This window comes from Aristolochia californica, unplaced genomic scaffold (assembly GCF_029961685.1).
Source record: "Aristolochia californica isolate CCGP_79_NKW_82.1479 unplaced genomic scaffold, dmAriCali1.0.hap1 SCAF_3, whole genome shotgun sequence".
NCBI classification, from domain to species: domain Eukaryota; kingdom Viridiplantae; phylum Streptophyta; class Magnoliopsida; order Piperales; family Aristolochiaceae; genus Aristolochia; species Aristolochia californica.
Window position 1 is genome coordinate 45,062,251 of NW_027181992.1, and position 26,484 is coordinate 45,088,734.

Here is a 26,484-nt window from a genome sequence, read left to right on the forward strand (position 1 = left end):
TAGGTATCTTTTTATCTCTGTTTACAATTTCTTAATCTTCTCGTCGTTATCTAAGTTTTGCTATTTCTTTCTTCCCGTATGTTTTATTTCTTTTTACCCGTATTTCACTCATTTTTTCCCCGAAGTTCAGAGAGTTCTCAGCTATTTCTGTCTCTGTTTATCGTATCTGTTTCCGACTTAACGCAATTCACGGATTTTTGTTTATGGTCTCTGAGTTTTCGCTCATCCCGAATCACTGTTTCTGTTTCTGTTTATCGCACCTGTTTTACTGCAGTTCACAGAATTCCGTTTATCATCTCTTTTTCTGACTAACTGCAATTCATAGAATGCTGATGGAGCGACGGTAGAGGCTGCATCTTCTCGAATTTCACTCGTTTCCTGATTAAGAAAACCAGAGTTTATCTTATTTGGGTACAATAGCTGGAAGTGATGCAGAGGGGAGTGTGTGAGAGTTGATGACAGTGGACGTGGTTCTAGTCTGACCCAGTTGAGCTATTCGGTGATAATGGTTCCATTTTTCTTGGAGGTGTAACCTTGAGAGCTTGTGTAGCAGCAGATTTTGAGACAACAACAGAACATTAGATATCATGGTGTCTTCATTGTTTTGTTATTTAACCTTGTAATCCTATCATTGGGTATGATCATAACGAATAGACAAGAGATGGACAATCTGTTGGTCAAACTGACATCCGGCTTCTGTTGCCCAAACTAATTAGCAGAAGCTGCAGTGACCAAATGTTCTTGTGAACAATAGATTCTCAGTTCCTTGCGGAAGCTGAAGCAAGCAGATTTTGTTTGGCTAGCATGGATCCCGTATCATTTCCAATAAATGGTGTAACTAGTTGAAAGCTGCTCTTTAGAAAATGCCAGAGCAAGACGAGACGAGAAAGATCCTTTTTGGCTTTTCGTCTACCGTCGTCTCTTTGAGTTGACGCCTGTAAAATTAACGACAGTAATGTGTCTAACTGCCTGTAAAATTAGCGGACAAGAAGCCGCCACCAAAGCGCTGAAAATGCGCTCGAGTTGGTAGAAGTAGACCCAGATGTGAGCCTGACATGTGCGGTTCAGAAGAGCCACAAGGATCTTTCATATTTGGAAGCAGTTGTCCTTCCTTTTCAATCTTTTTCCTTCTTCAGTGGCTTTCAGTGAGGCTTGTTTAATCCTAAACAAAAATCAAGGTTAAATAGAGCTTAGAATTGATCCATATCCTTGGTAAAGGAACTTTTATAGCGACCGTGACACACCAAGAATGGACTTGCAGAATTGGGACAGTACAAATTGTCTTTATCTGCTCCAATAATTGCTCTTGTGGGTGGGACAGAGGCTGCTGTCATGCTTTCAACAACTTCGTCTCAAATATTACGAAGAAATCATAGAAAAACACTTCGCTTTACTAGTCTTTTGTTTCAGACACCATCTCTGAATGTAAACCATGTTAAAATCCAGCATTTCTGTAAGTTTTGAGCCATGGTTTAGTGGAGCTTCATCTTGAAATAACATCAAGCTGAAAGAACATAAGAACTGCCCTGTAATTCAAGATTTAAGAACTGATGGGTAGTCTAGTTTTCTTTTAAGATTCGGTTGCAGGATTCGAGCATTCCCGGAAGTATTATAGCAGAAAATGCAATAGCAATGACGGAAAAGCAATAAAGTATCAATCACTTATTTGAGTCTGAATACTACCAAAATTTTCCTTACACATGAATCAAGTAATGAAGCTGTACAAGTAATCACACCGTGTGGCCTTCAATGCAACAACGTATCGATGAATATGAATATGGAATTGAAGAAGAACAGAGGGGTTCCGAGAATGGGAAACTTATTGGAGAAGGATTCGATAACGTATGAAGAAAACACCAGTTCAGATGGGGAATGGAAGGTTGTGACTCAATTGTACAGGAGTTGTAGAAAGTGGAAACAGAATTCATAGAGATAGTCTCATAAGGCCTCTACACCACCACTCGAGTGAAAGAGAGAGAAACAAACTGTAGAAGAATTTGGCTTTTCAAGATCAGAACATGGCTCAGGGAAAACAGATTGGGAGAACCCTACCACATTGGAACAAACCCAGGAAGTAGAAGGGTCAGAAGTGACAGACAAGAGAATATTTGAGAGACAGATAGCTGTGAAGGGGTCCTGAGGGATTCCGGTCAAGTCTCCTGCCTTGGTGATGTTTGTGCCAATCACATTCTTAATGGTGATACCATTAATGATAGGATATGCATTTGGGTCATAGAGTTCATCAGGATGATCCCCACATTGGCCCGTGACTCCAAGTGCGAGCTGCACATTTTCCATCTGTATGTCTGATATGAGAACGTTTTCTATGAACCCACCTCTGCCTACAGTTGTCTTGAGTTTTATACCAGTGAAAGAATTATAGATATGTAATTGGTCTGCATGTATATTCGAGATGCCACCAGACATTTCACTGCCAAATGCAAGAGCTGATCCTGCAGATGATTCTAGGAAAACACGGCTGATGTATACATCTGAGGTAGGTTTGTTGTAAGAAATGCCGTACTCATCCCATCCACTTTTCAGCGAAATTGCATCATATCCAACATGAATGTAGCAGTCCTCAATGCAAACCCCTGAACAGGAATCTGCAGAGCAAATGAACTACTTAAGAGTTTCCAACACACATAGTTTTAATGGTGAGAAAGATAAGAAAAGAAAATGCTGGAAATATACAAAGATTAGTTGAAAGAATTTTCAACAAATTGAGAACTTGACCATAAGTTACTAAGTCAAAGCAATGTCAAGTGTCTAATACCAATGCAGTTTCAGATTGAATATCACCAGCTACAATGCTGAATTCATAACTAGCTTGTGCACATCAGTCTCTATGTGCTCGGACATGGTAAAAAACCCTTCAATCTAGCCTGCTAGATTCCATACTTTAACTTCCCAAGTTGTTCTAAAGCCTAGTGATCTTCTCCACCTTTTAAATCAAAATCAACTCATTTCTATGTATTCTTGTCAGCTTATTGTATTACTACTTATCTACAGTAGATCAGTTCAGATGGAATTTGAATACATTCAAGTTCAAGTTCAAGTACATAATATCATTTTATTCTGAAAGTTAAGGTTGAGGTTGCCTAAGACACTGACAACATAAATGAGGACGGACTTCAGTAGGGTGGCCCATTAAAATAGATGTCGAGCTCTAATATGCCAAAATTGGGTCAAGGTATAATCCCAAAATGATTAGCTAAAATACTCAGGCAAATAACAACATGATTTTTTAAACCTATGTGGGAATATTCCCGCCGGCAATTCCAAAAAAAAAGAGGTTTACATCATGAACATTGGAGAGATTCTCCCTCAACGTTTTTGGCATAAAATGAAGTTTGAAAATGTCTTTTTGCCAACTCCAAGGCTCATTGTGTAATTGAAACCATACCAATTGTCAAGCACTTAGTAAGCAGATGAAAAAGTAAGCCTTATAAATAAAATACAGATAAAAGCAAAATCTGAGCAGGTAACTACATGAAATGGATGACTTGGCACCAACCTGGTACAATGCCACTAGTATAGGGAGAATCAGCTGGAGTCTCAACAGTAATGTTTTGTATTTGTAGATTGCTGCATCATTCCAAAAAGAAAATCAACTTGTGGAGAAATTTTTTATAAGTTTATGATCCAATCCAATGAAGTTTCCAATAACCTGCTATAGACAGGATGGATGCCCCATGCAGGTGAGTTCAATAAAGTCAAATTTGAAACTAGGACTCCATCGCAACTTTCAAGCTCCACAAGATGGGGGCGGCTATAATTTAAGGAATGAGAGCGTGCCCAGTCCCACCATACAGAACCCTGGCCATCAATTGTTCCGTTATCACCTGTTTTGGAAAATAGACAGAGTTAAAACTGCTACAAAGAAAATAGGGAATTTTATGAACTCTGGTCCTCTTCTATGGAAGATTTTCTTGCCTGTAATAACCACATCCTCCAACTTGTATCCATTTATCAAACTGCGATACTGTCTTCCAGGAAGATCAATACCACGACCATATGAAGGCAAAGGTTCAACAACTGGCCACTGAGCTGGGTCCTATATAAGAAAAGAAAATAGGATAAGTTTAATAAATGGGATTAAGTTAAGTAAAAAGCAAAAGCTCAAATGCATTCCAGAAGCAAAAGAAAGAAATACATGCAGAGAATTACAGCAATTTGGGATGACATTGGACAAAAAATTGGGCATGACACATTGACTATGGAAGAAACTTAAAGTTCAAATCTTAATATACCTTAGAAGGGCAAAGGAGTGAGATAAAAAAATACCTTAAAGAAACAGGCATTACACAAGATGCTTGACAAATTCAAACCTAAAAATGTCTAACCAAAAGGATAGTTGCAATCTCCCCTCAAGATTACTACAAAATGGGCTCCCCTTCAAACACCAAAGTAATATGAATCCATAGGCAATCAAAAAGCGTATCCAGGCCAAACCAAGTGGTCAAGTTGATTATGATTTAAAACCAAATAGAATCAAACACAACAACAGAAAACAAGATGGAGATAACAAAAAAAAAAAATCCGTTTTGGATAAAAACCTGAGTGGCAAGGATGACAGCATCTTTATGCAAGAACAGTGTGAGGTGACTGGTGAGATTGAAACTTCCAGTGAGCCACCTTCCAGGTGGAACATAAAGCTGCGCCCCACCCTTGTCCGCAAATGATCTGACATAAAAAACTGCATTTTGGAAGGCTATAGTATTCAAAGTTTTGCCGTCTCCTACAGCTCCAAACTCCAAAATTGAAACACTGTGAGGTCTGGGAGCCAAACTCAAGCCAGTCTTATATTTGCACTCCACATTGCTCCCTCCTTCACTGCCTTGGATACCGTTGCTTGATGTCACAATGAAGAGCAGTAATACCTGATAGAAAGGTTAGAAAGAAGCACAAAGGAAAGAAAATGAGAAAATCTTGAATAATCTATCAATGTACAAACAAGGCCTCAAACAGAACAGACTTAATAAACTTGGTGACAGAGCATTTCTGCAGAAAAAACCCATGATCACAAGAATAGAAACATTGACCTCCCTAACTATTTAGCACAGAGTATGTTGGTTTTGTAAATTGAACAAGCACAATTGTCTCTTCTTAAAGAGAATTAGGCAATTCAAAATCAAACAGTGGTAATTGACTAACCTTAGAAAGCACAGATTTTTAGAAAAAACAGAAAAAAAAAAAGAGACAGACGAATAAAAAAGCAAACTAACAGCCCTCGAGATTAAACTAAAAATGTTCAATTATAGTCAGTGGGAATACATTTTATCATGACGGACGAGAGTCCCGGGGAAAAGCAGAAGTGCGGAGTAAGAAGAAAGAATCCAAAATAAGAGAATAACCGATAATATACATAACCAGCAACCAAGAGGGGACTGCGAAAATTTGCCGACTAGTGAGAAGAAGAAACATCTGTAGAGAGGAAAAAAAAGACAGTCGACCGGTCACTAATAGGAGACAGAAACTCGAAAGAAAGCTAACAGCGAATCCCACAGAGAGTCTAACGATAGAAATTGAAATGAGACCAATTCACTGGAATTCCCAAACGCTCAAATAAAATCAGAAACACGTCAAATTCTAACTTCCAAAAACTCCCTATCATTTCAAGAAATAGCTTCGAAAAGCCCAAGAGAGGAGAAGCAAAGGATTCCCCACGCTTTCAAAAGCTATAAAAGATCAACAGAAAGGCGCCTAGACAATTTCTCATACGCCAACGTACTTACTAGCCTCTTCATGAGTCCTCTCCCCATCAACGAGTGCTCCCCCAGCCAACACCAGCAGACATGGAAACTCCAGCAGCCCCAGGAAGAAGAAGAAGTGTAACTGACCAAGGGGAAGAAGAGGAGAATCAATAAACAAGACCATGAGCGTATTTATGCGAGCAGAAACACCAAATAATAAGCAAGTAAAAATAAAAAATGCCAAAGAAGGTCACCTTTCCATGCACACACGCAACGGCAATAAATAAATAAAAACAAAGATAACAAAAAAAATCAGAGAACCCAAAAACAAAATAAAAAAGTATTAAATACCCATTAATCTCATTTGCATTTATAACCATTTAAAGCACTTTTGCCGACACCAAAACGCTAAAACGGCTCCATGCGACAGAGTCGCTCTCACCTGCAAGCGGGAGGAGAAGGTAGGGGCTTCCGTTTCAGTGTTTTGTATATAAATAAACATATATTACACACCTCAAACCTAAAAATGAAATCAAATGTCACCATTTTTATCAAGAGGGAAGGGAAAGATCAAAACTGAGACAAAGATGAAGAAGAAGAAGAAGAAGAAATAAATAAATAAAAATTAAACACCAAGGTGTGTGCATGGGGTTTCGAGACGCATGTGGGTGCCAGGACAAAATGGGTCCTACAATCAATCATGGCTCAAATGCTAGCCTGGACTCACTCACTTGACAGACAGACTCGTTTTGCCGTCATTCATGCCCCTCTTTCTCGCTCTTATTTTCATACCCGGATGCCTTTCATTTACCGGAATTGCCATCGCCCGAGCGGCGCTCTTTGCCAGACTTTTGGATTCTTGGACTGGAGTGAAGGAATTGACCCACCAAAGATCCCCTGTCTTATGATATAGATTATGAGAAAAGTAGACTACCCACTCGATTCCAAGTTTGGTGAATTTTATTTTTTTACTTCAATGATTTTAACTTCTGTTTCAGAACTTGAATTTCGTTTTCTACAAATTATTTATCAAAAGAGTGTAGAGAGAGAGAAGTATATGAATCGATCCAATCTGGCCAGTTGGGCTTAACTTGAAGCTGTCAAATATAATGAATCTAGAAATTTTTTTTTTCTCGAAATAGGTTTACCCAACTTTGATCGAATACAGCTAAAGTTGTTTGTAATTAGAAGGAGACTAACTTGATCAACAAAACAAGATGATGCAGCCAATTCATGACAGATGCTTTCACTGACGGAGATTATTGATGAGATGGGTAGAAGTATTTAACACGACATGGAAATCTAAATCATGTTTTTTACCAAAACAACTGCTGGTGATGAGATCTTCATTCTTAATTCATAAGGTGGGCATGGACACTTTGTAAAGGTCTTCTAATCCATCATATTTAAGCCGTAAACTCCTGCTCCAATATGTCTTTTCCGACCGACTGTTATGCTAAAGAAGATGGTTCCCAGCAGCCTTAGTTTTGATCCCTGTTCTTTTCTCGGGTTGTTGAAACTTCACAAAGGTGCCATTGACTACTCCTTTAAATGGATCCTAGAAGGGCTCTATTGGATACGGTTGCTTCGTCTTCCAAACCGAAATTTTCCGCGTTCAGACCTAAGACCCCTCTAAATCCTTAATCCTAATCTTATAGAAACTCACTAGAGTCTGCCCAAAGGCTCGGCTAATGGCATCGATGAGCGACTAATAGCAACAAATATAGAGACTTTCTGCACTTAGGAAGTGAATTTGAGCTTTTCATTATTAAAATTTTCCAACTATAAATTTGCATAGAATACTTTGACTACCTTTGGGTAAATGCCATGACTTGAACTTCCCTCCAAGAGGGTGGCATAGGGCCTAAATACCTTGTCAAACTCCAGAATCTTCTGTCTATAGAACCCTAAATCGAGTTTAGTGGGTTCAATCATGCTTCTATCCAAAAATATCTTCACATACCGACTCCTTTGGGACTTGGTGCAAAAATGAAACCCTCTAATTGGGCATTTCGGAGTAGTTTTCTTCAGCTTGTTTGGGCCCTGCCTTAAAGTAATACGATATAGGTTAGTGAAGGGTTTTAATGGTGGGAGGGCTTTGCAATCTGCTTGAAATGGAGCTCCTGAGGCTATGGTTGGCTTAAAATGTTTTCCTAAGTTTGATAATGAGCTTTAAACCTTGTTTAATAATAGGGTTTTTTTTTGTGATTGATCGATCATTCAAGTTGGGATACTCGATCAATCTGTGATGTTGATCGATCATGCAATATGAAAATTTTTGATTTGGTTTTTCCTTATCCTTTTTAGGTTTTGAACACGTTTCTAATGGGAAATACTTCAAATTCTAAAAAATTTAAGCTATGTAGACATAGGAGGACTGCATATGCCTAGTTTGCCTTTTAACTTAGAGAATTGGCCAAATCCTAATGGCTTTATCAGAATATTTGTCAATTGATTTTCTGTAGGGACAAATTCCATTTTAATCATTTGGTCTAAACCAGCTCTTATATGAAATGATATCTTATTTCATTATGTTTTGACAGAGAGTGGTGAACCAAGTTCTTACATAGGCTAATACCACTTATGTTAGCACAGTAGATATGCATTTCAATTCGCTCTAGACCGTGGTCTTCTAATTGTTATTTCATCCATAGAAGTTGTGCACAATAATTTTCAATTGCTATGTACTCAGCTTCGGTGTTAGATAGAATAACAAAATATTGTTTCTTGGAGAACCAAGACACATTCACATTTCCAATTAATTGGTAGCTATTATTTGTACTCTTCCTATCAATTTAGCAACCTACAAAGTCAGCGTCAGAGTACCCAATTAAGTTTACAGTAGAAGAGTTTGAGTGCCACAATCCCAAGTTAGGTGTTCCAAGTAAGTATAAAAAAAATCTCTTTATAGCCACTAGGTGCGATTCTCTATTGTCAAATTGGAACCTAGCACATAGACAAATTGAAAACATGATATATGGTCTACTAGCTAATAAGTATAATAAAGATCCTATCATACTTCTATATAATTTTTGGTCTATGGATCCACTTGAGTTATCCGAGTCCAATTTTAACTACAAACTCATGGGTGTGCTGATTGATTTTAGATTTTCAATATTAATATTTTAAGCAATCCTTTTGTATATTTAGATTGGTTTATCATTGGTCCATTTGTAGTTTGCATTACTTGAAGTCCAATTTTCATTTCTTCAGAAAATTCTTCGATTAGTGAGATGTAAGTTGAGCCAAGAATGATATCATTCACATAAATTTGGACAATGATCAAATTTTGATCATGACTCTTGTAAGCAATGTCTTGTCCACACTACCACTCTTTCTCTAAGAATTTACTAAGTTTCTCCTTTCAAGCTCTAAAAGTTTGCTTCAAACCATATAATACTTTATGCAATTTATATACGTGGTTTAGTTTACTAATACCCTTAAATCCTTAGAATTATTTTCCATAAACTTCCTCTTGTATGCACCCATTGAAAAAAGCACTTTTAACACCCATTTGTTACATTTGAAGTTTTTGTGACAAACATAGGCTAATAGAATTCTAATTGCCAGTAGCCTTGCTACGATTGCTTGACTTTCCTTAAAATCAATTTCTTCTTCTTGGTTGTATCTTTTTGGCAACTAACCTAACTTTGGTTCTCATAATTTTATTTGCTTCATCGATTTTGCTCCTAAGACCTATTTGTCCCAATTGATTTTAGGGTATCTTTTTGGCAACTAACCTAACTTTGGTTCTCATAATTTTATTTGCTTCATCGATTTTGCTCTGAAGACCTATTTGTCTCAATTGATTTTAGGGTATCTTTTTGGCAACTAACCTAACTTTGGTTCTCATAATTTTATTTGCTTCATCGATTTTGCTCTGAAGACCTATTTGTCCCAATTGATTTTAGGGTTTAGGTACTAGAGTTCAAACTTGATTTCTTTCAAATTGATTTAATTCTTCTTGCATTACCATTATCCAGACATCATCTTTTTTTTTCAATTTTTTTTAAAATAAGTTATATTTGGAAGGGTATCTTTATACAACACATAATGAGTTTTATTAAGAAGGGGCCTAATGATTTAAAAAAAATGCACACACCACAAGGAGATCAATTTTTGTTTTTTTGTTTTTAAGTTCCCCTAGTGGTAATCATGGAAAATTTAAGTAATATGCTCTATTAGCTTAAATTAAAAGTAAAGAGATTCCGACTCTCTTGAAACCAAGTGTAATACCCTATTACACTACCCAAATCTTTTCCAATTACAACTCGATTTTGGCTATAGTGGGTACTCCCCTTCTAGTTTAGAGTTCTAGAAAACCTCTTTCAAAAGAAAGTGATAATACAAAAGAAAAATGAAAAACTTATCACTTTTTAAGAGAGATAAACTTCTCCTAAAGAGATCCAAGCTTCCAATCCTTAGAACATGTGAAAGGAATATGTGGAGCTTTGATTTAACTAGGAATGCCAAGAGATTTGAGAGAAATTGAAATATTTGGGCAGATTCAACCTTTTTCTCACAAAAAGGATAAAAATTGAAATTTCAAGTATGAAAATATTTTTTGAAAGCTTTGGTATACCAATAAAATACTCAGTAATTGCTCTTTATCGAGTTTGGGAGCCTATTTATAAGATTTCTAGCCAAAATAACCATTTTTTTACTGTTTCCAAAAAACTGCAAAGGTGTTTGATCGATCCACAAAAAAACATGATTAATCAACCATGTAAAATGTTAAAAAAATTGAGTTCCCTAAGCCCAATGATCAATTAAGGCATCAATCAACAAGTTTTACACCTTTTACAAAACTCGTTGACCGATCATGCATCATTGATTAATCAATCATGTTTTATAAAACTAGTTAGGCAATGGTATGATGGATCAAGCTATAGTGGATGATTGATCATGTTTTATAAGTCTTTCCTTGCGCCATTTTGTACGATTGATCATGCCTATGTTGGATGATCAATCATGCTTTATAAAATCTATTAGACTACCTTCTGAATAATCGATCAAGCCTTTGTAGGATGATCGATCATACCTATTGCCAATATGAAAATTTGATTTCTTAGCATGGTTTAGGCCTTTCTTAAGGGAATTAAATCTTTCAAAATATTAATATGTATTGATAAAATATGGTTTTAGAAGAAATGCATGTCTTAAAGCTCAAATGATCACATATACCTTAGGATTGAAACTTTGGTTGGCTATCCTCTTACAAAGATAGACTTCTTGAGCTTTTTCTATATGTCTTAACTCTAATTCTTCAAATCTTCAAACTTCTTTGTAGTCGCTTATTTAAGATGACTTAGCATTTCATTTTGGCAGGAAGTCATGAAATAATTTTGTCGATTTCCCTCATACACTCGATTGTGTGTTTCTTGAATGGAATGCATCTAAAATATTTGAATTACAATCATAAGCTCAAATAGATTAAGTTTTTTTTTATCATAAAAATATGGGAAATGGATCAACCTAGGTCAACAATGCAATGTATGAATCAATTTCAAACTATAAGCCCACGAGGATGGAACTAGCTTGTCACAATCTTTAATCTAGGTCCTTCGCCTCTTGCTTATCAAGATGGATCTTCATCTCTAATCTTCATACATTTTGGGTTCCTATTGGTTTTGGCACATTGGAACCAATGTTCCACCATTGCTTGAGGAGCCACTCTCTGACTCTTCTTCTTCATCTCTTTACAAACTATATCACTCCCTTCTTAACTTTCTTCCATCATTCCTAAACTTCTCCTTTCATGACTTTTGTCTTTCTTCAAATTCTAGGATCTTTTCATCTTTATTGGGGCCACCTCTACTTTTTTTTGTCTCTTCTTCTTAATCTCTTATTCATTTTTGACTCCTTACTCTCTTTCCCATTATTTGCTCCATGGGCACTTTTTGGTCTCATCTTCACTTCCTCGGTGAACTTAATATTTCCTCTCATAATTATTTTTCTTTTTCATATAACTCTTTTGCCCTATGACCCTAAGGGTTTGTTGGAACCCCTAGAAAATAAAATAAAATAAAATAAAATAGTTTTTTTTTCTTGTTTGGATGCCCATGAAAAATTTTAAGATGGAAAATATTATAACTAAGAGAGAAATACAGTTTCTTTTCTCTCCATGCTTCTCTGCTACCAAACAACAGAAAATCACTTTCTTTTTTCTTTTCTTTTCTTTTCTAGGGGTTTCAAACAGACCCTAAGAGAGAAAGTGATTTTCTCTCTTATTTTCTTTTCTCTCAATGATTCTCTACTGCAAAACAATAGAAAATAACTCTCTCTCTCCTTTTATTTCCTTTTATGTGGGTTCCAAACATGGCCTCAATCTCAAGAAACTCTCAAATATTAATTTTCTTTTCTAACCTATTGAATTGCACACCGAGCTCTTCGTTTTCTTGGGTTTTTCATTTAAGAGCACTACTTGATTCATCTGATAAGGATAGTAATTCTCCTGATAAGGATAGTAATTCTCCTAAGTCAGGTCCCTCATCTCTCTCACTCCTAATTTCATAATCTTCATTTGAGATAATGTTGTCAATCAAACATTTGTGCCTAGGTGAGCACTCATATTAAGAAGGGGTACATTCAATGTTCTTAAAGTAATCAACCTCTCTTTTTTTTTTTCAAATTTCTTTGGTTAATTTATAGGATAAAACTAAATCAATAGTTTCATTATTCAAGGCATTGAACAATAGTCCCATAACCATGGTATTGCCATGTACCTTGACAATGTTCATTTTGCCCCAATCATTCACAGATTTGAAGATCAATCAATCAATCATCTTTTGCGATAGAAGATGAGATTCATTGTAAATAGATTCTCACATGTCTAGACTCTTTGATTGAATGAACACTTTTTTTGTACTCTCAAAACTAATATTGATTGTCATCAAATAATGGAGAGGCACAAGGATCGGACCCTCTAATAATGTAATACTATCCGTATTTGTCATAACTACACATTCCTAAGGGAATAGAAGCTAATATGTTGTTATTCTAATTCTCAATCAGGACATTTAGTACTCAACTTGAAATCAGGCTTTCAGAGTATGCTTACTTTGATACCAATTGTTAGGTCCCATGAGAAACAAACCTAGAGGAATAGGTGAATACGTTTGTTAATCTTTTTTTTTTTTATTATTTTTATTTTACCTTGTGTGTGTTCCCACTTTTGAATAATTCCAATTCGTATAATTAATTTCAAAGTCAAAGATTAAGCACAAAGAATAAAACACACAAAGAACATATAGAAATTTATAGTGCTTCACAATTTTATCTAAGATTGTTAATCCACTCTCAAGGTATTTGTTCCTTAGAGTTAATTTATTATGTTCAAGTTGTCAAACAAGATCGATATCAAATGGTCTCAATAGCCAAGTACAATGCTACCACACAAAGACTTAGACCATTGAATTGACTATATCAACCACTTTATAATGCACACTTTTACATAGATATATAATAAAAAAAAGGATCTTTGACATAGACCCACAAAGGGATTTAACATCAACTAACTAAACACTCTTGCTTAAACTCAAAAAAAGATTTACAACAGCTCTCTAAGCACACTTTCTTAGACTCACAACAGGGTTTAAAATACAATTTTTCTACATAAGGACTCATAACTCACACAATAATAAACACAATTTACCTTTCAATACTTTCAAAAGGATTTCAATAGTCAACTAAGCAATATAGCTTAGACCCAACAAAGGACTTATTAGCAACTAATCCATGCCCCATTGGTTTCTCTCAATTTAGTTGAGATGAGAGGTGGTCTTGCCTACACAAGGCTCGACCTTTGATTACAAGAGTTACTTGCTTACAGTTCAACCCTTCATAATGGCCTCTTGTTCAGATTTTCTTTTTGCAATACAATTATAAAAGATAAGCATAACCAAACATATGTGCATATACAATGTAATTGAAAGTCAGTAAGTCCTTAATGACTTGATTTTAAAATTAAAAATCTTGATAAAATGTGGATTAGTTTTTAAAATTGTGGCACTTAATAAAAAAAAAACTCAATGTATGAAATGATTTTAAAATATAAGTGGAAGATATTCAATTGATATTTACTTGACCTTAATTGATTTCAAACTAAGATTATACACTTGGATTTTTTTTAATATCAACCAAACAAACAATAATTTGAATAAGGTAATTTAATCTCATATTGAGAAAGCTTAAGTTCAGATATATTCCACCAAGTATAATTAGATGATTACAAGATTCATGCACAAACTTATACTTCAATTTTGATGCACAACTCTAAATCTCAAACTAATGCAAATGCCAGTTCAAATAAACTTTCTATAATGGGTAATATGATTCTATCATGAACAAAGCTATGCAAATAAAGATTTGAAAGTAATAGCTAAAAAATACTTAGATCCTTAAAATATGACTTCTCAAATATTCAAATTTCTACTCCTATTTTGATTTCAAATTATGAATGAGCTTACTAGAGATCATGGGGAGCCTTGGCAGATGTTTTTTAGGGTAAAAAAATAGAGGTGTTCGAGATGGAAAGAAATATTTTTTTCTTTTTGTAAAACATTATAAAATCTCAACTAAGAATTGTGAGAAAATAGTTTCACATAGATAAAGAGACTTATCATGGTCTTTCCGCAATGTTTTGGAACATATATATAGTTCAGATGTTTGATGTCCGTCTGAACGGTCATATTTTCTTTTGTCCTTGCAAACATTCTTCTTGAACGTGATTGTTTCCTTCTTTTTTCTTTTTACCTTTGTCGAGTTGGCTATTTGTACAACAACTAAGTGAATGGACTTCAATAAAAAAAAAAAATGTTTTCTCTCTCTGTATCATTATGGTGGTTGGCTCCATACTATTGACAAGGATTTAGCTTTGCTTTGCAATGTTGAGTATCCTTTTGGGCCATTCCGATGTTGCCCTAGATAATTGTTTCTAAAATGATTTCTCTTTCAGTTCCGATTGAAACGGTAATGCAAGCCGTTTTTATTCCTTTTTCAACGAGTCATCCTCTCCGGCGATCATCAAATCATCTTAATAGGGATCTAGTGATCATATGGTTGAAACTCATATTTAAAATTACCATTCTCATTAATATTAAAGATTCATCGAGAGATAAGCTTCCCATGTTTCACTCCGCCCTCCTTTCCATAATAAAAAAAAAAAAAAAACCTACTTCTCTCTATGGTGCAAAACTGTGCTCGTGAGATCCAATCAATCGGGCCAGAATAGCTAATTCATCTATTCAAGCAAGAAATCCAGCAAGTCCTATTAAATTCTACTCACAATTTACAATGAAATTGTTGAACTGGTCTCCTCATGCGAACATATGTCATGTTAAGGCACTCTTTGATTATTCCAAAGTAACACATGCAGGGACTTTTTCACTTGACCACTTACTAGCGTCCAACCCCAGCACACCAACACCGTTCCGACACGCTTGTGCAAACACTTAAAATTGTTTAACGAATATCCTCTCGAAAACCGGAAGTCAACAATTGGGAACAAATTCCAAGCACAGTTCATAGTGAAATTCCAAGTTCACCCAACCACATTGTAACCAATACGTCCAAGAAGATCACGAAGAAAAGTTCAAAACCCGCTCTGGCCAAAACAAGAATCAAAAGATCTAACATGATATCAATATACATTCTTACATCTGCTTTAGTTCTTTTCTCTTTTGTTTCGCTTCATGTGAGGGCACCTAAAGGGATTTAAGAACCCACTATGGTACATTTGCATAACATACAAAACTCAAAAAAGGGGGAGAAACGAAGAAGGGAAAAAAAAATTACTGTTACATACATCTTCTGATTATCATCTCTGAATTTGCTCAGCTGCTGGCAAGCTGTTGGTGGACGAAACTCTTGTCCTTCTATTCGTTACACTACCATCAACACGCACAGGCAAACCCCACTTACCCTCGGATTCTGGAGGCTCTAACACCTTGACATACCCATCAGATAACCCAACTGCAAATTGATTTGGCTCGTCTGGATGTGCTGCTACAACGGGGGGGTATACTTGTTGACCACTGCAAACAAAGATTTCAAATTTCGCAGTGGAAGTTAGTCTAACAACAATAACTTACATTGTCAATGTAACACCAAGTTGACAGGGACACTCCAAAATAGACTACAAACATAATCTGAAGTGATGGATATGAACAACATAGAAGAAGTATAGAGATCCTCAACGGAACCAATTCTCATCATTTTGTGCCGCAAACCAGTTAAGTTACCTGTTTGTTGTAGCAGGAGACAAATACGCAGACGGGGCAATGCGACATCTAAGTCTCAAGCTATCGGCATCAAAAACACCAATGTTTCCATCACAGAAAGTGGCATATACTAGCTGGCTATTGCAGGAATATACAGCATCCGATAAAGGTGCAGATAAAACATCCTGTGGGATCCACTGCAAACGAAAGTAACTGATGAGAAGTTAGTTGACAATGCTCATAGTAAAACATGCTTAAGAGTCGTGAATTCTACCTGATGAATGCGTTCCATTTTTGTGATATCATATATTGCTATCTGTGTTTCATGGAATACCAACAACCGTATTTGATCAGAGTGGAACTGAACCCGTGTATCACCACCTGCTACCTTTCCAGCAGGTAGTTGAATTGGGATCGACCCCCTTTTCTCCCAGGTATCAGTGTTCCACACACATAGCTGCAGATTTTAACTGTTAGAATCATAGTAAAAACGCATATTTATTTACAAAGCCAATCTAGCCACTAAGAAGTATGATTATGAACTACTATAAACACCTAAAAAAAATGCTTCCTTGGAGAATAAACAAATAAAGGATCATAATCATATGAAAGTACAAACACAGAACCAAAATGAAAAACAAAAACATCTATATAAAAATGAATTAGCTAATGCCTAGCTATTACATGTCTGTCTAAAATATATCAGCCATTTAAATGATAATTTAACTTGTTTAACAAAATTTGAGACTGAAGAGGCAAAGATGGAAAAGCATAGAAATCTAAATCCTCTCATATCTCCAGCTTGATACCAAGTCATGAAACTGCATTCAATATGACATCTTACGAATATAACAAAATCATCACCTCCATAATCTCCCAATTAGCCTCCAACTTTGAAGGTTCTAGGTGAGAAATTGCTCCTTTTGACCAGGTCATCTGTGAGAAGTCTCTGGATTAGGCCTTTGGGCCTCTGGTCCAATGGCTACATTGATTGGGTTCAAATCTTACCAAGGGGTTCAGAATTAAAAAAGAAAGAAAAAAAGAAAGGAACATATGTGATCCCTTGTTGTTCAAAATACAACACCAAGAAAAACAGCAGCCTATGACTACAAGATCCGCCTCAGCCTAAATTTTTATTTCCCCCAGAAACCATTTCAGTCAGAAAAATTCCTTTTTACAATGCTGATGCCTGCTAACTGACACTGGAACCTCAGAAGGAACCTTAGTTACTTCCTGTCAAAAGACCACCTTCATTCATTCCAACTGTCATGATCATATTAAAACCAAGTCTAATACACATCCAAACCATTTTTAGAGTAAAAGAAGAATCTTACAGGCTTTTGTAAACAATGTCAAAATATGAGGGTCTGTTTGTGAAGGGGAGCATCACTTTTCATGAGATGATTTTGCAATATACTCTTTTATTTTTCTAGATTACATATTCATGGATGGTGGCGTAATGGTTCACTTATAATTTTTGGTCAAGAATCAAATAGCCGACTTTAAATTCTCCCACTGCCAAATTACATAAACGGCGGAAACCTAGCTGGGTATGATCAGCCCGTTCCCAGTTGGACTGATTGACCCAATCAGAATTTCCATCTTCAAGCAAATCAGAGGTTTGTTAGTTATCACCTGGTTTAGAGTACCGGTCCCGGCCACACTAAACCAGGTTTCAAAAAATTGGTCAAACAGAAATTCCAAAAATAACTTCTTCATTAGCGAAGATGGTTAACTTTTTGTTGAGCATTGGTATATGACAAGCAGTACTCCAAGAAGCCATTGTTGCCTAGATGCTTGTCAAAAAATAAAATCTTTTTAATAGATGGTACACAAAGGAGAATGAGATAGCCATCCCCATTTGCACTCTCAGTAATTATGGAACTCTGAAACATATCCTAGTTCAAGACATTCGGGGCCACAATATGTTGGTTTACTTGCTCCCACCATATTACTTTTGCAATACTGTCCATTGACAGTGGCCTGGCCCACTAAAGGATGAAGGGCATCAATCCCTAATACCAGACCGCTCCTGTTGTCAGAACCCCCTTTATAGGCCAGTCAACATCATAGGGCATCTACAGGTACAGGTAGTTGAGCAAGTTTATCATCTCTCTTTGTATATTTATCATACTTCTTTTTTTATTTGGCATAATTATCACCCATCATTCTTCTCAAGGATGATTATCCTCGACTCCCAGCAACTGCAGTGACTACTATGATGTGAAATGCCCAAGCTCCACTTGTAAGGTTTAATGGGTTGACAGAGTGCGACCTTTACTAATTATTTGCCTTCTTTCAACTAACCTCAAACAGTACTAACCAATGACTTACTCAAATTAGCATGCATTGAGACCCCCCCCTAGATTCCCTTTTCGGTAAATCCTCAACATGAAAATTGTGCAATTCTTCCGAGTTAAACAGTGGATAATATATCGTTTCCCAGGGCAAAGGAGAGAAAGTAGAAACATAAATGCAACCAACACTCTTTATTTCATGTAAATTTTTAAAAAGAAAAACAATGAAAAAATGAAAAAGAAACAACAAATAAAAAAGAGTAGGTAAAATGCATAAGAAAGAGATGTCAATTTGCTCTATAACTGGAGATAGAAAGAGGATTAGATACATCCGCCTCTCTCTCTCTCAAGTCATCAACTCTTAAGTTTTCATACAATAAATTACATTAACACCTCCACATAAACAACTGATATATAATAAAGTCAACTAACAAAGATACCCGTATCCCATAACTGTGGACACTTCCATATGAATGAAACCTCATGAAAGAAAACAACACCTCATGGAAAGCAATATCACTTGCACAAATTAACATCTGCATGGCTGCATCATTAATGATAAAGTAGTAGTCCCAAATGATTCACCTGAGCATCAGCACCAGAAGAAACAAGGACGTTCAGGTTATTTGCAAATGCTAGACCAGTTATATGCTTCTGATGACCTCTCAATCGTGATTTTACCTAGCGAAGTATTTAAAAAAGACACCTTTCAAAGAAGTATTTAAAAATAAAGTTTTATTTAAAACCCACTTCATCGTAGTATTTAACAAAGTTCAAATTTTGGGGCAAAGAATTACCTCATCCACTCTCACATTGTATATCTGGATTACAGAGTCGTCTTTTCCAACTGCAATGATATTGTTGTCCTGCGGATGAAAAGCTAGGAATGTTGAAACTGGTGGGAACGGCATGAATGTTGTCATTACCTGCAAGACCATGCAAATCCATGAATGAGACACTTTTCTTCACTAAGTAACACTACGCTTGCCATGCAGAAGTAAACCCACTGTTTAATAGAAGAAGCTTACCTTGAAAGTCAACGTATTAAACAATGAGACCTTCCCACCACAGGCAGACATCACATATGAGTCGTTCTTTGAGAGAGCTATGCATGGAATAGCTTTTTCAAGGCTATCTGAGACATCATTAGTCATAAGAAGACCACTATTTGGTTGCCAATGTTGTGGAACAACACTCGCGGTGGCCTATGACAGTCAACACATTCAGTGATCTCTTTGTCATTAATAAAGAATTATTAACGTGTCAAACCCAACAGAAAATAAAAAAAAAGGAACTATTACCTTGCCACTGGGATTCTGCTCGTTGCGGCTCCATTTCCACAATCTCTGAATTGCATTTGATCCAAGTGCTAGCAAGCCAACCCCAGAATTTGTGTAAAGAAGTCTCACAATCTAACACAAAATATGTTGTTGAACCATTTATCAGCTTCAATCTAGTGAATAGACATGAAAACAAGAATATCTACAGAAAGAGATAGACCTTGCAGGGAGGCTCTGTGTTGTCTGGCATGGTAACAACTCGACAATGAGCAGGATCAGTTTTTTCAGTCAACTTCCAAGGTTTTGCTTTATCAGCTGTCTCCTCCAAGACACGTTGCTTCTCTATGCTTCTAGCTGTAGGATCAACCCCATTCTAAAAGAGATAACAAAGAGAGACTTAAGAAGATGACAAAGTTTCACATCTGATGTAGCAGCTGATTAGGCATTTGTAGTAACCATATGGTTTCCCACATCATCAAAGACCACCATGTCATAAAAAGTACCTTTTGTCCCTTTCTACCTTCATTTCCCATCCACCACCACATCCTTTCCCTTCACTCTCACCTTACTCTTTTTCTTCTCCGTCTTGCTGTTTCCTTTTTTCTTAATATGTTTCCTTTCCTTTTCTTCTCCAGAATCCAAGAGGTCTCCATTATCACCATAGTCAATTCTACCACCAAGATCACAAAAGCAAATAGGCATAGGGACAGAAATGAAAGGGAAGTGGAGGGATAAAAGAGAATGGAAGAAAAGAGAAAGGGATAGAAAGAGTGAGTCTTTTTCTAACATGATAATTTTTATGATGTGGAATGCCACATATGGGCCCAGTATCATGACACAATGTGTGTAAAAAATATCAAAATTTGCACACACAGTTAGCTTTTACCCAAAGGAAGTAGCAGGTCAGGGCAACAAACTACAGAAATCAAGTGAATAGAACAATAAAATGATTAACAAAGAATAAGATGAACCCCTTCCATTCCTCCAATCACATACAAGAACAGAAGGCCTTCCAGGGGAAGTTTTGTCTAAGCAGTCCACTCTAGTGATAGGCGGAGCCATATTTGTAACCACATTAGCAGCAGACACCTGAGTAAGAATTTGAAGAGAGTAAGCACAATGATAACAAGAACAACCTAACCTACTCTATTTCTTAACTTTAAGAAGGGGAGGAGGCAGGTCTAAAACTAGGAAGGCACACTTTGCCAGTCACTATGAACTTAAGCTGTGTTACCATAGAGGGCAAGTGTGTCTAAGAACTACAGACCTTAATAGGACTAGGTTCAACAGGCGTTCTTAATGCTTCAATGGGTTGGCTTTCAATAGCTTGCAGTGATCGAAGCCCATCTGCATTAGCAAGGATCTTGAAACCACTGTCCACAGTAGTTACAGCAAGAAGATTCCCTTCCTTGTTGAACCTCAGGCGAGGCAGGCTCTGATGCAATAAATACAATGATAACAAATTTCACATGTCTTCAAAGAAAAAAAATACAAATTACCTCTCAGGTAAGTCACACTTAAATATAAAATAATAAGAAAAGAGCCTGACCAGGAGTCCACCCTCAGCATCTGTTGTTGCAATAGGATTCACATTGTCCATATCCCAAAACTTAATCTGGTTATCTTCTCCAGCAGCCAAAAAATGATTTTGTGTTGTATCGAATTGCACAACACCGTTTGATTTTTTTCTAAATCCAGAATAGGTCCTCTTTATGGCCCCTTCACTTTCATTCCACTCAACCAAGTAAGACTCCCCATCCTTGCTTGTCCCACAAGAAAACAACCTAAGCAATAAAAGAAAAAAAAAAACGTTGTAACTGTGGTACTAGCATTACAGTTTCTTTTCAATGGTCTGAGATTATCTGCCCAAAGGTTTCCAGCCCCGGTATTGTGAAGGGGACTCAGCAAATGTCATATCTTAGGTATCACAGAAATCAGCGCCTTGAAGATTTGGCTATATATTTGATGAATTTACAGACAAGCTACCTCATGGAGTATTGGTGATAAGCATTTCCTAAAAGCTTATCACCATTTTCAACAACAACAAAAAAATCAAATCAAACACACTATCACCAAAGATGAGAGATGTTTCCTTGCATCTTACCTACTTCCATCAGCACTGTAAAGCATTGTAGTACACCAATGCCCAGGAGCATCGTAGTCGACTCTGGAACCCATATTGTCATACAGCCAAGCTTTTATCTTTCCGTCAAGTGCAGTTGAAAAAATAAACTGCAAAAAAATCGAGAAATAAAGCTAAGTTACCTCCAATAATGATAGTTCATAATCATGAGTTTAACAAGTTTAAATGTCTATTATTCCATGAAAATGGTGCCATCAGTAAGATATTGGGCCTCCATCCAAACCTGAATGTTCTCCTTATGATGAGGGCAAACTGAATAAACAGGGGCTTCATGACCCTCAAAAGTATGAAGCTTCCGTCCAGTCAAATCCCAGACCTAAACATATGTTTACTGGTTAGAAACATTCTGGAAATCACAGATTGTCAAGGTTCTAAGCAGCATCCAGTATTTACCTTTATTAGCTTATCATCTCCACAAGTTACAACACACAATTGCTTGTTTGGGTGACAGAATGCTAAATCATTGACTCCACCATTATGTGCATCAATCTGACAAATAAAACAATCCTTAGTAACTGTTAGCTACTACTTCAAGTCTTGGTTGTCAATAAACAAAAGAATGCCAGTCACCTCTAGATGTTGCCGTGGATCATTAGGTCCCTGATAAGCATACAAGTGAATTAAGTGCTTTGTAAAAGCAATCCCTGCACAACAAAATAAAATTTATAAACACTAGATCTATCTGAAGAAAAATTAAGCCAATGATTTCAACAGTTAACATACCCATTAAATTTCCATCGGAACTCCAAGTTACTCGACTAATAGATATTAACGTATCTTTAACAAAGGCAGCCTATAAAATTTAAGTAGCATTAAGAATACAGAGGTGAAAGTCACGTAAAAAATGTATTAAAAACATACTAGTAATTTTTGCGGATAATGACCTGAAACGGCAATGAACAAGCTGCCATATCCCATACTTTGAATGGCTTTGAAGCCAATCTCTCTCGTAATGCAATTTCCCAAAGAGTAATCTCACCATTGGCAGACCCAACTATTCAAGAAGAAACCCAAATTACCAACAATAAGCGAAGTTTCAGATCCGGGCTACAATAAAAAGTAAAAACAAAAGGATAGTAGTTCCTAGATTCATTTGAAAGGCATGCAAGATGTTGAACTCATACCAAGAAGTAATGTCTGATGAGAAGGATGAAAATCCATGCTTGTCACAGAAGATCCCTGATTGATAGTGCACGCTGTTGTTCTTGGCAAATCCTCCAGAGACCATGAAGCTTGTGTTGGTGCAGGATAAGTGACCTGAATATAAAAAGAGAGAAATAGCTAGTGAGTTGTTTGTGTGCAGTAAATAACTCTAAAATCAAGCGGTACCAGCAAGCCCATTTTCAGAGAAATAACAAGATAAAATATCTCAAGATTCTGCAGAAACTGCAAATACTAAATTGAATACCTCAGCAACAGGTTGTGCAGCAGCAGACCTCAAGCGCTTCATTAACTGCTCAGAATCAGGATTTGGATAATCCACCATACCTAAAGCATTTGGAGGAGTTCTTGGACGTTTCAATAAAGATACCGCTGAGAACAGAATAAGATCAGATAGATTAATATCAATGTACAAATGCAATGGTCCTCCACATCTAACTATAACATAATGAATATGATCTGACAAGTTTAACTATCTGCATATTGATATGTTCATTATTAGAAACAGACTTTCTCCTTCTAGAGGTAAAGCAGAAGGATCTAAACAAACAAAGATGAAGACGAGGAACCAGCAAATAACTACTTACGTTATTGAGAACTAATATATAAAACCATCTTGAGGAGTTTCAGTCCTCAAATCCCTATTGCTCTTATTTTCAATCCAAAAACAATTAAAAACCAAAAGCTTAAAATTGCCTGCACACCATTTCCATAAATATCCTCTAAACATCGAAGCATAGGATGACAGCTATAAAAATGAAAATTTGGTTCCCAAAAGTTCCATACAAAAGATAAAAAAAACTCCCAATGCTCACACATACACATTCTAGCAGTAAACTCAAATACTATTTGTATATAGCATAACAAACTATTTGTACATAGCATAATAATCTATCGGCTAGAAGAAGTTCAGGAAACCATGAAGAGACTATAAATAAAGAAAAAAATAAAGTTTTAGTTTCAAAAAAGGAAGAAAAAAACTACAGGATTTATAATCCCCACTGATGGACCATATCAGAAGGTGATCCTTACCAAACATTCTTTGTCCATAGTATATTTAACCTAAACGGTGCTACTCACAAAGATAGCTACACAGAGCCAACTCACAAAATAATTATATAGAGCCAATAGATGGCAACCTTGGTTTGGAGGAACAGGTATTGAAGATGCAGCAACAACAGCAGATGGAACAGATGAAGAAGCAGCAGCATTTGCCATCCAATCAGCTAGAGCATTAGCATTTGCAGCGGCTGCAGAGGATGGAAAAGGCTGCATCTAATAGTATTGGACAGTTTCTAGTTAGAATTAATTTAAAAAAAAAAAAGAGGGGGGGGGGGCAGCAAACATATGTGAGCCAATAAAAAAACAGAAGCACGAGATCATACCCCATGACCCAGAGGTGCATATGTGGCAGTCTTGGGGACTGCTGCAAGCGGAACAGTGACAGGTGTAGGTGCACGAGTTCCATTTGAAGGTGCACATGAATGGTCAATGAACAAGGTCCTTATATCAGGGTTTGGTCTTGGACTTTTGCAAAGCTGATGCTGCCAGTTCAAACTGCCAGAGCGGTACACAATACAAATGAAAACATCCTTAAATTCCTATATATGTAATACTAACTTCAGGGAGAAAGATTACAAATAGTAACCTCAGCTGTTTTATGGTTAAGAACAGCAAAAATTAGAGACGGATCTCACTGTACAATTCATATGCTGAAGTACAAATTTACCTTTGGTTAATTAAAGTTCTCAATCTTGATGCTTTCAAACTGGGAAATACCAACTTTTCCCTGAATAGAGGATTTGCTTCAATAAGCTTTTTAAGCTCAATGAGCATTATATTACGAGCTGATTTTGTGTTGCCATACTTGGACAATTGTTCATTTTCCCTGCATTAGAAAAAAGGGAAACAAAACAATCCATATTAACGTTATTCATTCCCCTTGAAATGCAAATACAACAGAGAGAACCACATAGGGAGCACATAAATAATGGATGGAAAAAATTTGGATTCAAAATCATCAAATAAAAGTGAAAACATGGCGCAGAAAGTAATTATATGAGAAACAATTCAATGGATGGAAGCCATAAGAAAACTTTGCATTTCACCACTCTAGCATTCGAGATTAAGAATTGTCCAACACCAGGACGTACTCCAGTTGCGTCATCTTCATCAAGTAACTTGGTGACCACCAATAACTTTTTCTAACACTATTTTATAAAAAAAATAGCCCAAATAGATAAAACATTAAAGAAAAATATACCTGAAGTCTTTAAGAGTTAGAAGCTGAGTGATTTCTTTAAACAGTTCTTCATTAAATGTTGAGAATACTTTCAAGTCTTTCACTAATATCTCCACGGCCTTTGCTCTGTCGTGTCTGAGCATACAACAGAAAAAAAAGGATTAAGCATAGTACAAAGTTTATTGAAAAAGAGTCCAGCCAATTGCCCCAAAATAAATCATAGAAAGCAAACCGTGCATACCTATCAAGAGCTTCGAGATACTTCTGCTTTCTGATCTCGAAAAAAATCTTCATCGAGTATCTATTGTCATCCACCTTGGTGAATCCAGACAGGTACTTCTCCACTTCATCCCACTCGCCAGCTTGCACTCGGTCCTCAAAGTATTTTATGTTAAAGAAAAAAGCAGACTCCTGCTCCAGCCTGCGTCCGAAACGTTAAACCACATCAATCCTGAAGAGGAAAATGGAATGAACGGAAAAATAATAACACGCAGTCTACTTACTTGTGAACTGTCTCCTTGAACTTCTCTTCATCAAGGAATTGCAGGATGAGAAACACTAATTCTCTGCTCAGTGACGACATATTTTCTCCTAAAATAGAAAGACAAGAAGAGATCAAGAAGGAACCCACCATAACCGTTATGAACGAGGAAATTAAAGAAGAAAGAAAGCTAAACAAACCAGGACAGCAGTAGAAATCCAAACAAAAAGACGCTTACAACGTGAAAATTGAAGAGGAAAGTCAAATGTCTAGACTACAGAGGAATATTGGTCTTCATGGCAGAATTTTCTAGGGTTTCAACATTCATCTTCAACAAGAGCTCCGAAGAGATAATGGAAACAGAGAGAAAAAGAAATGAGTAACTTCGTCTCGCTTTCTTCGATGCGTTTTGCAGGGTCTTCCTTTTTGCGCCGACCTATCACTGATACGTACACTAACTACCTTGATAAGTACTCGTACTTATCATAACTGGATAAGTAGCTGGGGTGCTTCAGTTTCCGCGGATTCGAAGCTCGGACTCAAATCCAATGAATATTCTTCTAAAGTCCACCGCATCGATCACGCTGTCGGGACCCGGGCGAAATCGTACGGTTTCTCGTCCTCAAACATGTCGTCAATTTCTCGCGTCGATTTTTTCTCTATTCTTTTTAAAATCTCTCACCCGTTTCATTTAAAATTTAGATTAAAGCAATAGTTAATAATGAAGAAAAAAATATTAAATAATATTTATTTCTGTTTTTTATAATTATAACACTAATTTCTATTTATAGGATTTTTGTAAACTTCAAAAACTAATTTTTTTTAAAAAATATTAGAGGAAAATATTTATAGGCGACGCTACGAGAATTCCGAGACGACGGAAACGAGAACATAAAAAAAAAAAGGTGGAGCCCGCAGGAGATGTACCCGACTTGCCATGAAAGGCGACAAGAAAGAAATTCTC

At 36.4% G+C, this 26,484-nt stretch overlaps 2 protein-coding genes across 4 annotated transcripts; both read right to left on the reverse strand.

The window, feature by feature from the left end:
• Nucleotides 1-1,633: 1,633 nt before the first annotated feature.
• On the reverse strand, nucleotides 1,634-6,263 carry LOC137958857 (probable polygalacturonase). 2 transcript variants are annotated; one of them, XM_068806039.1, is made up of 7 exons: nucleotides 6,139-6,263; nucleotides 5,739-5,838; nucleotides 4,560-4,883; nucleotides 3,937-4,057; nucleotides 3,671-3,845; nucleotides 3,518-3,588; nucleotides 1,634-2,606 (listed from the first exon to the last, which is right to left on the reverse strand). In XM_068806039.1, exons 1-7 carry the CDS (start codon nucleotides 6,240-6,242, stop codon nucleotides 1,939-1,941), a joined length of 1,563 nt encoding a protein of 520 aa, XP_068662140.1. In that variant the 5' UTR covers nucleotides 6,243-6,263; the 3' UTR covers nucleotides 1,634-1,938. The 2 variants fall into 2 exon arrangements, with proteins under 2 accessions (XP_068662140.1, XP_068662141.1); XM_068806040.1 differs by lacking the exon at nucleotides 6,139-6,263 and adding an exon at nucleotides 6,048-6,111.
• Nucleotides 6,264-15,245: 8,982 nt separating this feature from the next.
• Nucleotides 15,246-25,894, reverse strand: LOC137958478 (protein TPR1-like). Of its 2 annotated transcripts, none has more exons than XM_068805521.1 (26): nucleotides 25,759-25,894; nucleotides 25,543-25,630; nucleotides 25,281-25,460; nucleotides 25,061-25,174; nucleotides 24,527-24,685; nucleotides 24,183-24,354; nucleotides 23,937-24,066; nucleotides 23,045-23,169; nucleotides 22,761-22,893; nucleotides 22,521-22,630; nucleotides 22,360-22,429; nucleotides 22,207-22,280; nucleotides 22,030-22,125; nucleotides 21,860-21,952; nucleotides 21,598-21,725; nucleotides 21,043-21,277; nucleotides 20,761-20,928; nucleotides 20,490-20,582; nucleotides 19,714-19,866; nucleotides 19,515-19,625; nucleotides 19,242-19,418; nucleotides 19,011-19,139; nucleotides 18,799-18,894; nucleotides 16,191-16,373; nucleotides 15,938-16,113; nucleotides 15,246-15,730 (listed from the first exon to the last, which is right to left on the reverse strand). In XM_068805521.1, exons 2-26 carry the CDS (start codon nucleotides 25,620-25,622, stop codon nucleotides 15,514-15,516), a joined length of 3,402 nt encoding a protein of 1,133 aa, XP_068661622.1. In that variant the 5' UTR covers nucleotides 25,623-25,630; nucleotides 25,759-25,894; the 3' UTR covers nucleotides 15,246-15,513. The 2 variants fall into 2 exon arrangements, with proteins under 2 accessions (XP_068661622.1, XP_068661621.1); XM_068805520.1 differs by having other exon boundaries at nucleotides 23,937-24,072.
• Nucleotides 25,895-26,484: the final 590 nt, after the last annotated feature.

Bases quoted from the DNA above. Each gene is read 5' to 3' on its own strand.
- LOC137958857 (XM_068806039.1), bottom strand. From the start codon at position 6,242: ATGGTGACATTTGATTTCATTTTTAGGTTTGAGGTGTGTAATATATGT. The intron at 4,884-5,738 runs GTAAGTACGTTG...CCTTTCTATCAG, and splicing joins GAGGACTCATGAAGAGGCTA to GTATTACTGCTCTTCATTGT. The intron at 3,589-3,670 runs GTTATTGGAAAC...GGAATGATGCAG, and splicing joins ATCCATCCTGTCTATAGCAG to CAATCTACAAATACAAAACA.
- LOC137958478 (XM_068805520.1), bottom strand. From the start codon at position 25,622: ATGTCGTCACTGAGCAGAGAATTAGTGTTTCTCATCCTGCAATTCCTT. The intron at 24,073-24,182 runs GTATGATCTCGT...CAATACTATTAG, and splicing joins ATGCACCTCTGGGTCATGGG to ATGCAGCCTTTTCCATCCTC. The intron at 16,114-16,190 runs GTAGAATTCACG...TTTCGTTTGCAG, and splicing joins AAATGGAACGCATTCATCAG to TGGATCCCACAGGATGTTTT.